We start from the raw sequence: 15,973 nt of genomic DNA on the forward strand, positions 1-15,973 counted from the left end.
TGTCAAGACAGAATGAAACATTCTCTGCCAGCATCTGCATCTCTCCACTGACTAGAGGGAGCACAGGCAATGACCGACTTTGTATTCTGACACCAGAGGTCTAGCCCAGGCTCAGAGAGCTGAGCCTTCACTATTAATAAACCCTAAACAACTACAGCCATATTCCATGTTAAACACAAATGCCCAGAGCTAAGTGGAGTCAATTTGGCCACAGAAAGCCCAAAGACCTGATTCTCCTGACCAGATCACCTTGCCATGGGAGTTTTTCAAGGCAAGTCAAAGCTGCCACTGCCAAAGATGTACTATCAGGGTAACCAGGAATCAGCTACTTCTGCAGCTCTGAAATCAGTTCTCTGTTCTGCCACCATCTGTGTGCCTTCAGCTGACCATTGGGGTACCTGAGAGCGCCTCTGACTTCTGAGAAGTGCTCTTACATAAGCCAGATACTGATCCACAGCCCTCAGGTCAAAGCCAAATGGACACTGAGCCTACAAAGAGGAAGGAGGTTTCTAAAATGCTTCAAACATTTCTTCCTTCACACCATCCCTGGTGCTACAAACTGCAAGCAGCTATAACTTATTCCCCACTGCAAGAATCACTCTGTGTAAAACATCTTGGAAGGGTGTTAAAGCTGTAAGGGAGGCATCATGGGGAGTGAAACTGCAGAAAACAACACTTTTTTTTTTTTTTTTTTTTTTTTTTTTCCCTTTGAAGGAAGGCTCCCGGAGGTGCCCTGGTGACCTTGAAAGGAACAGGTTTAGATTCCCAGTCCCACCATTTTTCTCAGAATGCATCTGCAGTCTTCTCACCCTCAATGTGCCCATAAAAGAGTGAGTAAATGGGTCATCTTTTGCTGGAAAGGCAGTTTCCAGCTTTCTCTGGCCAGAGAGCTTTCCATTGAAAACTGTGAAGGTAGGAAGATTTTTTCAGGAAATGAGGGAGAAAAGTGTAAGTTAGAAAAAGGTTTTATTCTTATTTTCCACAAACCTTTGCAAAATAGCCTTTAATAAAAAGCAGAACAAGACACTCAGCTATATAATATCCCAATCACAAACTACACTGACATCTTAAGGAGAATGAGAGGATGAAAAAAGCTTTAGGGTATAACAGAAACAATCACATCAAAAGCACTGCTGTGTTAATGAGATGGCAGCTGCTTTCTTTCTTTGAAAAACATAATCTGAAAAAAACAGATTAAAAAGAGGAAAGTAACAAGATTAATGGTGGAGGCTGAGTAGTTTATAATTTAAGGAAAACCATACATCACAAAATTTTCAGGTAACTTTCTTATCACATACTGAGAAGAACAGGCAACCCATTCTTTGGTAAGAGTATTATATACTGTCTTCTTGGAGACAGCTTTTGAACCATATGCTATCACTCTAATTTAAGTGAGCACACACTGATGAAACAGATAAAAAGCCAGAGAATTGCAGCTTTTAGAAAATGCTTGAGAATATCAAAGTCAATTTGAAGCCTCTCTGGTTGTTATGTTTACATTCACTGTGGTTCACATCTTAAGATGGTGATTCAGCAGAAGTGGAAGCAGTTCTTTAAGAATCCCTCTATTCAGTAATGATTTTGCTTACATCAGTGCGGCTGGCATGAGTGCTGCAAAGGTCACTTCCAGGGGCAAGCAATCAAGAGCTTAAAGCAAAGAATGCACACAGCCAGCAGTTGGAAAAAAGAACCACAATCCACACAATATACATCTGATATGCAATTCCTCAAAAAAAAATCAAAGTCATCTCCTTTGCATAGGCAGCCTTGGCCATCTATTTATTAAACATACACCAGAATTTTTCTGTATCGTTTAGGGTTCTGGTATCTGTAACACATGGTGTTAGAAAGAGGGAACAAACCAAGACAAAAATAAAGCTTTTAGAGCAGTTATCAAGTCTTAACAACATCAGTCCTAAAAGATGGAAGTTTTAAGCCAGCAAGACAAAGGGATGCTTTACCATAAACCATATACACTTTATCACGTGTTTCAGCCTTAACCACATCTGCAATTCCCAATATCTACAAGATCAAGAAACAGGTCACCTGTGCAGTGATGATGAGGAGCAGCTCATAGGACCTTCCATCTCCCTCCCTGTGTACAGGAGAGGCTCAGATCTCCACCTGCACATGAACAGCCCTTGCAAGTAGCAGTGTGCTCTGCAATGTCCTGAGCCCTAGCAAGTCATCTGAGACACCTCATCTTTATTATTCTGCCAGTAGACACAGTTAATAAAGGGGGGTAAATCTTTTCTACAACAAGCAGCTGTAAAATTCCATTTTAATATTATAATAAAACTAGAGATTAACGATATTTTGCCAAATCTCAGACCTAGCACTACTGTTTTCTTTCCCATTCAGGTGGAAAAGCTGAACAGAGGTGCACCATGAGCATGAAGAAGTAGATTAAGTGAGCAGTATCTGTTTTTCTTTGCCAATTCCTTCCCAGGAAGTTAAATGACTAAAGCAGATTTTTTTCACAGAATATGGCAGTAATGGGAAAAAAATCAAAGGGAGGACTGTTGAATCATCTGCCTTGCCTTTGGAGCAAGGCTTAAATGTAATTTATTTTTCTGCAGAGCACAGAGAGCATTAGGCACTCTAAAGTATTTAAGAGAGAAAAATTGCAATTTCTACCGGTTGTCATTAGAACACTGAACCACTTAAGGTTTTGATGGTGGTTTTATCCTGCTATCAAAGTATCTTGTGCAATTTTTAATTGGAATAACCCGTGGCTAGACAGATGAAAGAGAAAGGGCATTTTCTTGTAATGTAGTAAGAAGGGGACAGCCTCATTTTTAACTCCACTGGGATTAGATCTATTCTGAATTTGTTCAGGGAAGTCATGTTTGTTTTCTGGACTTAGGAATCACTTTCAGTCTGTCCTTCTGTTGAGCTTGACCTCAAAAGTAAGTTATGTCCAAGGATCCCAAAATACTTCAAAAATTAAAGGTTATTCCTTGAATAACTGAAGCTTAATTGAGATGGTTTCTAAAGGTTTATCTCCAGCAGTTTAAATTTATTTCCTTTTTTATCATTCACATACTGATACATGTTGCAGTGAAATCTAGAACAAATTAAATTAAAACATGGTCCAGAACTGCCAGAGGTGGTGAGTGGTAGGGGAGAAAGAGCAACCTCTTTGATTATACCTGCCTTAAACTAACTGAACACAATCTTTCTGAATAGTGACATCTAATAGTTTAAGAAAACATGAACAGAAAGCTGTGAAAATTGGATTCTGTAGGAAAGGCAGTAACATATAAGAAAGCACTCTGAGCACCTCTGAATATTCTCATAAGGACAACAGGCACCTGTTCTGACTTACTGACTGCTCTGACTCACTAAGTAGATAGTGAGCAGTGTCAACACTTAGAGGATCAAATTCATATTACAGTATTTAGAATATCAAACCTCAACCCCAGCACATGCCATAGGCTGTAAATATCACATTGAAAATTAAGTTTCCTCACATCAAGTTTTTCAAACACAATCTCCACATTACTTTCATTTTTATTACCTGAATCAGGATGAGTACAATGATCCAGCATGAATGTAAAAAAGTTGGATAGCTGAGTATGAAAAAGAAAAGAACAAACACACTGATCAGTTTAGGTGATCCAACAAGCATTAATATCTTTCTTACTCAATTACTTGCAATTTCCCATTTAGGGGGATATAAGTCACTACTGTATATTCCCCATAGTATCAGCCTGCAATAATGACACAATTTGTGTCCTACTACAAAAATAGCTCCCTTTCCTTTTTTGCTATGAATTCACCACTGATACTTCATGGAATACATAAAGTGTTTCAGGGCTGTTTCAGTGCTGCTGATGTTTCTAGGTGTAATTCATCTTGCCTACCACCCAGACTATTTGCCTAGTCTTCCTTCAGAGTCAATAGAAACAACTGCTACCATGCAGTGAACTGACTTCAGACACAGATTCTAGGATGAACACAAAGGCCTATAAGTTCCAAACTTCCTATATTGACCCTAAAGGAAGCCTGGGCTGACGCTGATACTGACACTGGGCTGAAACACTGATATCTCTGGTGCACATATATTGCCTCACAGACAGTTAAGATCACCCATAGTGATCTGTAAATGACCTGCAATCCCTGGCTAACAGAGCTGCTATCAGGAACCTATACCCTAGATATGCTGTATGGGTAGAATGGTGTCCTGATGCCTATGTAGTTACATTCATCTGTATGTCTGTGTATGAATACACACAACTTAATTCATGTGTCAGGTAGGGAAACAGTTTTATTAATCAAGTCCCAACTTTGTAAAAGAAATCACCACACACCCATTTTGTTTGTGCAGCCACAGTCCTGGGGATAACATAACTGCTTGTATAGGAAGAATGGAAGATTACAAACCTGTAGCTGGTCCTGTTCATCAGCATATTCTATTGACTGAAAGATACTGAGAGAATAGCGGCGCCTCATCTCCAGCCGGGCCATGGTAAAGCGGTACCACTTCTGGATGAGGATTGCAGCTCTAATGACTGTCAAAACAGAAAGCACTGGAGTACACATGGATGCAGGGTAATCCACAAGGAAAATATGCACGCTGCCTTTGCAGAATTTTGCAATTAGATGAGAAATTCTGTCCATTGTGCATAGTCAACAATAATATGAAACCCAGTAAAAGTGAGACTGAAAAAATACATGATGTCTTTACTGTTTCTGTCTTCAGAACAGATCCCCAGCTCGCTGACTTGCTCAGGCCTAAGTAGTTAGTAACCTTCCCCATTTAATTGTCTTGAAGACAATACCCAGGTAATAAGTCAGTCATGTTCAGCTGATGGGCACTATATGGGTTTTGGGAAGGTGAAGGAAGAACAATTTACCCTATCAACAATATATTTCTTTATCAAGCTGTAATAAAAAGCTTTGATTTTGCAAGCTATGACATGAACAACAATGTAATGACAGTATTTGCAACAGCCTCTTCTACCAGAAAGTTTTTGCCTGCAGAGCTAGCTAGCTTGGTTAACAAAAGAACACTCACCCAAAAAGTCAATGGAACATGACAGAAGACCATTTTTGACTATGTGCTGAATATGCATTCCACTCAGCACTTCAAGAAGTTGTGTCCACTAGGGTCTCAGTCTGGAAAACTGCTAGAAACTTCACTGAAGGACAATCATCAAGAATGCAGCCTGGAAGAAAGAGCCTGCTACCTTCAGGCCTCATTCATGCCACAAAGAGATCACATTCCTTTAACCGCTCAGATAAAAATTTATTAAGCAGAGAAACATCTGGTGGTAGAAAGAGGTCCTAGGGTGGGCACTGTCCTGCCTACTGCAAATCAGTAAAGAAAAGCTCTGTACTACAGGGACAACAGTTTATAACAGTCAATTATTGTAACTGATCTCCAATACCAGGAATTTTTATACTAGGATGAGTGGAACCTGAGTGAGAATTTTTTTTTTCTTACGATTGTTATGCAGGTAAGGGCAAATATTAATGGGAAAGTGATTCTATTAATAGAGTATAACATAAAGGAAACATTTTTATAAAAATGCTTACAGATGCCATAACAACATGTTGTTTGCTCATTTCACCATTAATGAATATTCAGTATGGTTAAAATGGTAGAATTTTCTAGTCTAACCAAGAGCAAAATCCAGAAAGAATCCTATCCTGTAGATATTGCATTCATCCTAGAAAAATCCTCCTGCCTGAAGGAAATGTGATCCTTATATGACTAAGAGCATCCTTCAGACCATACATAAACTCTGAGATCTCTCTTATTTTCTGTCCTTTCTGGAAGTCCCAACACTACAGACCTGAAAGCCTGACACATTACAGCCAGGCTGTCACTAACATTTCTGTTTAGAAGAGTACCTAAGGGGCAAAGCACAATCACCAGCACAGAAACAAATTTCCAGCATCAGAGCCATTAAACTTCCCATTAAAGCCTTCTGGGTTGCTTAATAGTCCTGAGTACTTAACATGGCACAGTTCCACTGCTATCACATAAGATAGATACATATCAATCACTGTGGTTAATGTTGCATATCTAACAGAATGTTTCCTGTTTTTCTTTTTCTTTTTTTTTTAATTGTACTTATTACAGCACTGTTATTCTCAGGACTGAATCAGAACATGATTTTCACACTAGGCTAAACTGCATCTCTAAACAAAATTGTTATCAGTTGCAGTAGGTCTTTATACCAACAAATATCTGTTAAATTCATGTTATTAATGCATTAGAGAAATGTACAGCCTCAGGCTTCAGAAAGACGGTTCAGTATCACTTGACTACTGCTGAAGAGCAGAAAGGAAACCATCCCGCAGCTCCAGAAGACAAAACAAATCCAGGAAGCACAAAAAATCATAAGCCCCACATCAATGTCTGTTGATGGTTGTTGATCAAGAAAGAGTACAGCTCCTCATGCCCACTCCAAGCTTTTATACACTCAGAAATCTTCCCTAAGGTCTTGCAAGGCACATGTAGGCATAGTGTGCAAACCCAAAGAGGGTTTGAGCTGCCTCTCAGTTACAGGTAGGTCAGGGATTCCGGATGATTCCATTCTATTTTCACTACTGTGATACAGCACTGATGCTGCTTTGTAGTAGTATACACAAAGCTGAGTGCTGCTCTCAAACCAGTCAGCTGGGATCCCTGTAGCCATGAGTAAGTGCTCCTGCTTCTTAGTCACCAGCTTCCTGTGACTCGTGTCCTGGCTTGGCAGTCAAAAAGAGCCTTCCTTTTCAACCACGGCTGTTTAGCATAATAATGTCCTAAGACTATGCACAGTACCATGTAAAATGGGTCTCTGCTGACCAATAAATTGTGCTTTAATGAAAAATATTGAAAGAGAACACAGAGGGTCTGAAAAAAGGTCTGAGTGGATCCTGGAACATACCTGCCTGTGCAAAGACTGCTGAGTTCATACCAAGGTATGATTAAAAGTAGGGTGATGATCTATTAGTTTAATTAAACATTTAACCAGGTCCTGTGGAGACTTTCAGCTGACAGCCTCACTAATTGTCAGGGAGAATGTCAGGCCAGGCACTTGGTAGGCCAGAAAACTGATTTTGAAGTCATTGTAATAGCCCTGCTTTATTATACTTGTTTCATAACTGGGGTCACACAACAGGGAAATTGGGGGTGGTTTGCCCAGGAATCCTGCGGTGTGAAAAGCCATAAAAGGTCCCACTCAATACCTTACCCCCTAAGCTTTGCCAGTGACAGAGCGAGCACAGACACATCTGAAATTTAGCTTCTGTCCCAGATGCTGAGAATCTTTTACAACCCAATCTGCCAATGTTAGAGGTGGCCTAAAGCTGCTTCCTGACCTCAGCCAGCATCTAAAAGCTATGCACAATTTTAAAAAGAAAATAATTTTCCCTGAACAAATATTTTGACAAGACTGGGCAGTGGTTGTGGGGGAGAAGAACATTATCTTGTAATCCTCTACTGGTGTTAGAGAGAGAACAACCACTTGCCCTGAAGATAAAGGCAACACTCACCATTCTCTGACCTCCTGTCAGATACAGAACTGCTGCACCCCATGGTTCCAATGATGCTGCCCATCTGTTTTAATTGCTGCTAATACAAAGCATGTTTCTCTCAGCTGTAAGCATTATACACATTTCCTCTGTTGTTCCTTCAGTGATGAGGGCTATATTCCTTTGGGCTCCTGGGCTCTTCCTAGTACTCCTAACAGGGGTGAGATTGGGAAGAAGGGATAGGGAGAAAAAAAAATAGTGCTTGACAAAACAGTATCTAAAGTACCTTCAGCCCATAAAATCTTATTGTACAGCACATCCTACCTAAACTGGACCACACCAGGGTTGTTTTTTTTTTTTCCCCACATCTGATTACTATCAACTTGCAGTCAAGAGAAATTAACTTAGTAATTAATACAGTTTACTCCTTACATGTTAGCTTAATGTGCAGCAGTGATTTCTTATATGAAGAATAGCTATTTAAAGCTATTCCTTACTACTGTCCCATTTAAAGCTGTCCCTTACTATTAGGGACAAGGGACTATGGAGACATATTACTCTTCATTCTTATGATTTGAAAATTGGAACTGCAGAATTTTAAAGATTTTAAATTACATGTGATAGTACTGCTAAAAAACTCCAATTCTCCTAACACTCAATTTATTTGAAAAGTTGCCTTACTACCCCATTTATCATTTTATTGCTCAGTGTCACCACCACCAAATTTACCAGAACAGACAGTACCATAGCAAATCACTTAATTATCAGATTTCATTTAAATAAAATATCCAACTTTCTGTTGCATTTCTACTGAAAACAATCAAATGAAAAGATTTTGTTTCATTAAATAGATGAACAAAATACATTTTGAAGTGAAGTATTTTGGGTTTTTCTCCTGGCACTTGCTCAGTCCTTCACTAAATAGTATCACTCGCTAATGCAATACATTCTCTAATCAACAAATTCAAATGAATACAGTTCCTCTGAGATACAAAATGGATCAATTTCTAAGTAACAAGAAATTAACTGATGCTCTTAGATACTGAACTTTGTTTTAGCTAAAGATTTCTTATATGATCACACTGACCCCTCTCTCTCCATCTCCAGGGATACATCTAACATCTAAATTATTTTATCTATTGTTTTATTTCATTGATATTCCTTTTCTTTTAACTTGAGTTTTAAAACAAAGAAGAAATTCATCAGCATAAGATGAATGCTTAGCTACTATTTTCCTTTGGCTTTACTAGAAGAAATCAAAATAAAAGAAGGATACAATAGAAAAAAAAACATAAATTCATAACTAGGTGATTTTCACTTTCAAGAATTAGAAAATACTTATAGTTATGGGTCTGTATGTGCAGATTTCAACATTTATTATTATATATGATATCCTGTCCTGTCATGTTAATATAATACAACTCTCTGTAGTTCTGGGGATTTTTTTCAGGATCCCACAAAACAAGGGTATCCTACACTTGAGCTGGGTCTGACTCTTTATGAGTCAGTAATTGATTCAGGAAAGAAGGATTTTAAGGTTTTTTCCCCCCACAATGGACTGCTTTATTTCCTTCTGAAGAAGCTATCATGAAATCAAAAAAAAAAGTGCTCTTATATTAATTTTGAGTTGATCAATGGCTTTGGCAGCATCAAATACAGCATTGATATTGCTAATAGCTCAAATTTGTCTTCTCTCCAAACAATTCTTGCTCTCCTGGTTACCATCTCCTCACTTACCCTTTTAAGAGAATCTCAAGCCTTCATTACTCCATCTCAGACAAGCCAGCCATGACTTGAATTGTGATCTGAAGACTGGCACTAAGGGCAAAATACACCTTACAATCTAAGTTCTACTTAGACTCTTGATTAAATGGCAGGTTAGCCTGTGCCCAGCAAGTGGGCAATGGGAGCCCTAAACAGACCCATCACACCTCTCAAGACTCCCTCCAAACCACCTCCAAAGCAATGGGCTGACCCAAGAAATGGGGGGCTGAATTGTGATTATAACCTGCTTTCAATGACTTCAGTTTTCCTCCCAGTCATCACCACTCTCCTCCACTTACCTGTAAACTCATGGACTTCTACAATCTCCTTGAGCAAAGAAATTAAAAGATAGAGCATAGCGACAGAAATTTTATTGTGACAGCTGTAAATGAAGACTCAAACATATACTCAGAGCTTGGAGGAAAACTTGCACACATATATCCTATCATTAAACCTCCTAAAAAGGCCAAATCTGGCCACCAAAAGGCTAGTCCAGGGGAATATTCACCACCTTCAGTCCCAAATATCTGCATTCCAAAATGGACAGGGTGAACATTCAACTACCTTTTCATGACAACCTCTCAAGTGGCTATGGAGCCATCCTCACTACCAACCTGCATGCCCAGACTCCAGACCAGGAGAGTAATTTCCATAAGCAACTTCCTACACAGTGTAGCAGTGTCTGGTGAAGAATCATTTGCCATTACAAAATTGCCCCAAATGTTGGCTGATAAAATGGAAAGCTGGGCTTTTTACCAAGGTATTGCAAGAGACACAAGGTAGCTGGATGAGAATTTGAAATATAATGCTGTGTTAATATTCTGGATATTATACCACTGATTTACCTTTAAGAAAGAATCCATCATGTTGACTAAAAAGCAGGCATTCCATTTCTACAAGTCAGTAATCTGCCCCACTTTTAGACATAATTTAAAAAATTGCTAGATTTCTCTCAGTTTAGCAAAAAAGCCAGTTTTGTTATAGACAGGCACTAAAAGCAAAACCCATCCACTGAAGCAAAATAAAATGTCTTTGCAGTCATGCCAATGGAGACACACAAAGCTAAGCCAGAGTGGCACATGCTGCTCTTTTCTGGACAGGAGCCGCTGAAGGTTACACACAGCAAGTGCTCCAAAGGAAAATGGAAGTCGTGTAAAGATTTATAGCTGACTTTCAGTGAAATCAGACAGCAGGGTCTTTGGGCAGAGAGCCATCCTTTAAAGCATACCTTATCTTTTAAAATTATTTGAGCTGTGCTACTGGCAGACAAGTGTAAACTAGGTTAAACCTGAGGATATGGGAGGCATACGAATAAGATCCACTGTTGCAATCCACTAGGATTTAAGTCAGTTTCTTACTCCTCTGTCTTTTTATTTGTTTCATTTGCTTCAACAGTTCTTTCCAGCAATATGCCTCCTTTCACTACTCAACCCTTTTCTCAATCATATTTTTGAATAGGTAGGTATGATCTCCTCCCATAACGTGTCTTAGGAAGTACATGTACACGGAGAGGTGATAAGATAGAGACAGTTTTAGCATAAAGATCAGATGGATGGATGGATGCTTCTAATGACAGAGGCTTTCCATTGATGCTATCTTGTATAATTTTTTTTTATTTTACTGTGACTCACAGATTTCCTTTAGAATTGTATTCCTTTGGAAACTAGGACTGCAGAGAATGAAAAAATGCCATAATATGCATTTGTGATGGATTTGCTTCTCTGCATCGCTGAGGGAATGAAGCTGGAAAGACTAAAATACCCTAGAGAAGAGAACCCAGACATTAAATCACAACACTCAGGTCAGAACTTGCAGAAGAACAGGTCTCCAAAACTGTCTTGTTGGGATTGTCAAGGATGAGAATCTGGAGGTGAGTTGAAGATCTCATTAGCTAAAAGACCCACCCTGCAGAAAGTAGGATGAAGCAGTCGCAGTCAACTAGCAGAGTGAAATGGAACCTGGCTATGGCACAGGAGCTGTAATTTTGACACCAACACAGAATTTGATCTGCCAAGGAGTTGATATGAGAACATCAAACATAAACAAATCAATACATTATTAGGGCTCCATCATTTTACACCCATGGAACAAACTAACATTTCTATTAAGTGATTTTCAGTGATTATAAATACGTGAAAGACAGAAATGAGAAAGGCTTTTGTTAACAGATAATTTCTTCTGCCTGCTCAGAGAAGCAAGGCTAAGCTCAATGTAGAGCTGATGGAATGATTGCTGTAAGTGGCCGTGTTGACAGACCTCAGTGTTGGGGCCAGGAATCAATAGGGAATGGGATGCATGTGGTGGCTTGAGCACTGGCCAAATGTTAGTAAGATACCAGAAAGCCAGCAAAGCCTGAAAGAGAATAGGATGAAGTTTTAAGGTGGACTCATATTCCTGAGCCAAAAAATGCACTGCAAAAAGAAATAAAAGCAAGAGTAGCAAAGGTGTGAATATGTAGATAATTCAAGCAATCCCTGAGCTCAGGAACTGCATGCAAACCCAAAAACAATCTGTAGAAAAAATGGTGGGAGAATACTAGTTCATGTTATTTATAATCAATAAAGGGTACATTTACTTTTGGGTTTTGCTTTGTTGTTTTGGCGGGGCAGAAAATAAACAAAGCAAGCAGCCTGGTTTTTTTGTGCAGCAAGACTTTAGATAGATTTTGTTTTAAAAAGAGGAGGAATAGCAAATACAAGTGGACAAATGGGGTACACATTCTTCCTCACCTAGAAGAATAAGCAAACCCACCATATCACTTTCCAGAAATGCTAAACGCCTCTAGGGGGAGATTTTTTTAGGCAACAAGGGGGAAACTGAAAATCCCGAAGCAAATTTGGTTCTAGTAAACTGAACTCAACTGGAGCATAAAAGTTAACACCCTTTAAGCAAAAAGCTGGATCACATACTGTCCTGCACTTAATTAGCAGGGTCTTAATGACATCCTGAAAAAGCAAATCTTCACAATAAACATGTGCTGAAATCTGAGCCACTTTAAAAATGAAATTCATTCTTCAGCATGGTTTTCATAAAATTTAAGTTAAGCATTAGAACAAGGTTCAAAATATAACAAAAATTATTTTTCCTAAAACAAAAAATACATGAAATACAGTAGTCTCAAAGCTGTTTGATTTCATCTGTACTCAGAAGTTCTAGATAACTGATTCAGTCCAGGTCAAACTATAGTATGAAGCACAGTGATTTTTCTCATGGTAAAATCATAAATAATGCCACATACATCTGTCATTTTGTCAATTTGCTCTTTAAAAGTGAGCTATATATATATACCCCACCCAAAGATATTACCTTTTTTTTCTTTCTGCTTCAGCAATATCGAGATTTTTTTGTACTAGAGTACCTTTAGAAGATTCTTTTTTTTTAAGAGAAAGCAACCCCTGAGGGGTGCAGCTCTGCAGAACAGGTGCTCCAATTCTCTCTGGGGCTCTGGAGCTCAGGAGCTGCAATGCACTCACTCTCCACCTATTTACACAGCCTCCCGTAGAAGAAATCTCTTGAATGCTGCTCTTCAGAAACAGTCAGGAGAATATGTTGTTTTCATCGTCCAACCTGATGTGAAAGCTCATGGCTGCAGCCCTCCAGCTGTGCTGTTTCCGTGTTGAAAAGCTGTTTTGTCACCATGCCTCCTGAATCTCAGGCAGAGAAAGGGATGGGCTGAAGTTATCTGCCTCGCATCTGAAGTCACATGATCTCTTTCGGCCTTTCTGCTGTGTTGAGGCAATGATTTGCATTTTAGCAGATCTAGCACACCGGAAAAAAACATAAGGCTGTCCAGGTTATTTGGTTATCTGATGTGACTGGCATGGTTATGAAAGCCCTTAAGGAAAGAAATACTGAATTTACCACAAGGCATTGCACCTGCATGCAAGTGATATGATATATAAGTGTTCTCCAAATCACTCAGTCATACCCAGATAATGGCACAAGTATGAAGCATTCAGATTTTGTGCTGGGAGACACTGTGCTAATGCCTTCAGTTCATTTCTTCATGCATGCACATGTTCTCACCATAAACGTGTGACTGGAATTCTGTGGACTCAGTTCATGTTTTGGCTCGTCTTCTCCTTGTGTGACTGCTGGGAAGGGATTGGAGAAGCTGAGAACACCGCAGCCTTGCTCTGGTCAGAAAGCCACGATCTGAAATCAAACCCTGACCCCTGGCAGCACGTCCACATCTCTGACCCAGCTTCTGGCCATGCTGACCCCTGACTCCCAGTAACAGCACAGGATCCCTAGGGAAGAGCAGAGCCATCATGGTGATTTGTTGCTGCCCACTGCTCACACAACAGACCCTGAGGAATCTGCTCCACTGGCAGTGCATGGATAGCATGGGGACACTGTGATTTCGAACACATACCCTGAAACCACTCAAAACAAGGAGATGTCTGTAGAAGCATGATAGTGTAATATCACCACTACACTCTTGGGCCTGGTCCTCATCAGCATTTACGTTCATCAGGACACCATTGCCCCACTCCAAAAGGCAGGGAGGGGTTGCTTGCTGCTGTGCAGTGATGGAACAGAGCACAGCAGGCATTTCTGTGGGGTCAGGGCGGGGCCTGTGAGTCCAAAGAAGACCACAGGTTATAAAGCGTGCTGTGGTGGGAGAAAGCTCCATGTGCACAAGCACAAGATGAAGACCACTGTGCCCTTGCTCTGAAGCCTCTTCAGGTGGTGGAGCCCCAGCAGGACTAGATAGAAACAAAAGGTTTCTGAGAATAGAGGCAAAGTAATATCTTCATCCTCCTGCCCCTCCCCAAAGGTCTAATAATACCATAACATGCTATTTTCAGAATTTTTTTTGTCATCAGTGTGGTGACAATTCTAAAGGCATCAACCACCACTCTGAAGGACAGAGTGATCAAATCCCCTATTGAAACACACTTTTATTAAGGTGCACAAGATACTTAAAATGCCAAACCAGCAAAGCAGAAGGCATTTGATTGACTGAGCTAGTCCTTTGAGGTTCTGGAGTCCCAGACACAAGCTTCCACTTTCAAAGCTGTTCCTCTCCTGTGAGACAAGACAGTAAATGGAAAGCATACCAAGTGCAATAATTCTGCATGACCCAGAACACTTTTGATGTTTGTTTTTTCTGGCAGGATGCACTTTCCCTGATCTGAGTTACAGCAGCTAATCTTTTATGTATGATCATGCTGCTCTGCCAAAATGCAAGCAAGCAAAAATACATCACAACCTCTTTCCACTGTACTCTTGGGATACACATTATTTATAAACATTTACTGTACCTGATAAGTTCATCTCTATTGGCATTTACCAAGTTCTCTGCATAATGAGAGTTTTGCTGCAATTGCCAATAAATCCATCAGAAACATTTCATCCAAGATCGGTGGGAGAGGGATAACCTTAGTAGTTAGGTTCTTTAGGACATGGTTTCTTTTGTTTCTCTTTGTCCTCTGTCTCAGTGATCTGACATGACCAAGCAACCTGATAAAGAGTCAGTGTTGCTGGACTGAGCCACCTCTCCAGTTACTTGTGGGGATCACGATAACATGCAACTTGAGGAAACACAAATGTCCTTTCCAAATTAACCTTTCCCATTCAAGTCCAAGGAGATAATACTATTTTCCTTTCTACAAAGGGCAAAGAACATACTGGTCCCATCAACAAGGTCACACCTACTACTGCTTTTTTGCTTAGCAGTCATATATCACACACACGCTTAATATGCTGAATAAACTTTTAGCATCAACAGCTGCAACAGAAAGTAGGCCAAAAAATTCTGACAATATATGATTGAGCGGTCTAGCATGACAAGAAAAAACCCAGTGATGGTGCTAGTGTAGAAATCAGGGCATCCCTCTAAAAGCAGTCCTTCTTGATGTAATTGCACCTATTCTGTTTTCCAAATACTTTGGAAACATTAACCTGAGCAAGTATTCATGCAGGCATTCCACATACATAATTCAAATTCTGCTTCAGGCTTATTTCTCAGAAGCACCCACTACAAAGTGATGTAACCAATATTTTTCAAAAAGGATGAAGATAACATAGTTGAAGGGAACGTGTTCCTTCTAAGCTCTGACCATGGTTTCCCTCCTCTTGCCCTACCAAGCTTAAAGTATTTTTATATGACCCAGCAAAGTATTTTAAAGTACTATCCAGGGGAAAAGTCCCTGACTGAGGAAACCTGGATGCCCAGAGACAGAAAGAAAAAAAAACAAACCTAATAGAAAAAAAAAATGAAGACAGAAATTAATGTCCAGAACAAATTTAAACTCTGACTCAGCCAGTGAGATGACAGAAATCTGTGCTCACACATTAGAAGAAGTAGGTTTGTTTGTGTGAACACAAAAAGAAATGTTCCCCCACTGACAATTCTGGGTGACAAGGTGAATAAAAAACATCAAAACTAGCCTCCTTGGCAAAAAGCACACCTAATCAGAAATGTGAAAGAAAGGCAGTGGTAGGGCCTCAAAGCTCCTGAAGACTGAGAAACTAGACCAGAACACTATGAAACCATCAGGATACCCTCTGCAAAAAATGAGAACAATTTTTTTTCTTAAAGAAAGTTTCCCAAATTATCAGATGAATGCAGATTATTCTGGGAAGCAATGACTAATGACCTAATTTGCGCAACTCTACCTCCCTGACCTTAGCTTCAACCTCCACTTAGAGCTTATAGAAATGATAGCTATCTATCTACAGCACTCAGGGTTTGACAGATCTTAGTAAAGCAGCATGAGGAAAAAGAAATGAG

The 15,973-nt window shown here is 39.7% G+C and overlaps 1 protein-coding gene across 1 annotated transcript in view; it reads right to left on the reverse strand.

Annotated features, from left to right (window-relative positions):
* PPEF1 (protein phosphatase with EF-hand domain 1) overlaps window positions 1-15,973 on the reverse strand; it is a 38,262-nt gene that overhangs the window by 21,446 nt on the left and 843 nt on the right. The window contains exons 2-4 of the mRNA XM_053934344.1: window positions 7,492-7,681; window positions 4,387-4,514; window positions 3,521-3,572 (exon numbers count right to left, since the gene is read on the reverse strand). Coding sequence (XP_053790319.1) covers window positions 3,521-3,572; window positions 4,387-4,514; window positions 7,492-7,555 — 244 coding nt within the window. The 5' untranslated portion in view covers window positions 7,556-7,681. The remainder of the gene's footprint in view (window positions 1-3,520; window positions 3,573-4,386; window positions 4,515-7,491; window positions 7,682-15,973) is intronic.

The sequence above is a fragment of the Vidua chalybeata genome, chromosome 2 (assembly GCF_026979565.1).
Source record: "Vidua chalybeata isolate OUT-0048 chromosome 2, bVidCha1 merged haplotype, whole genome shotgun sequence".
Taxonomy (NCBI): domain Eukaryota; kingdom Metazoa; phylum Chordata; class Aves; order Passeriformes; family Viduidae; genus Vidua; species Vidua chalybeata.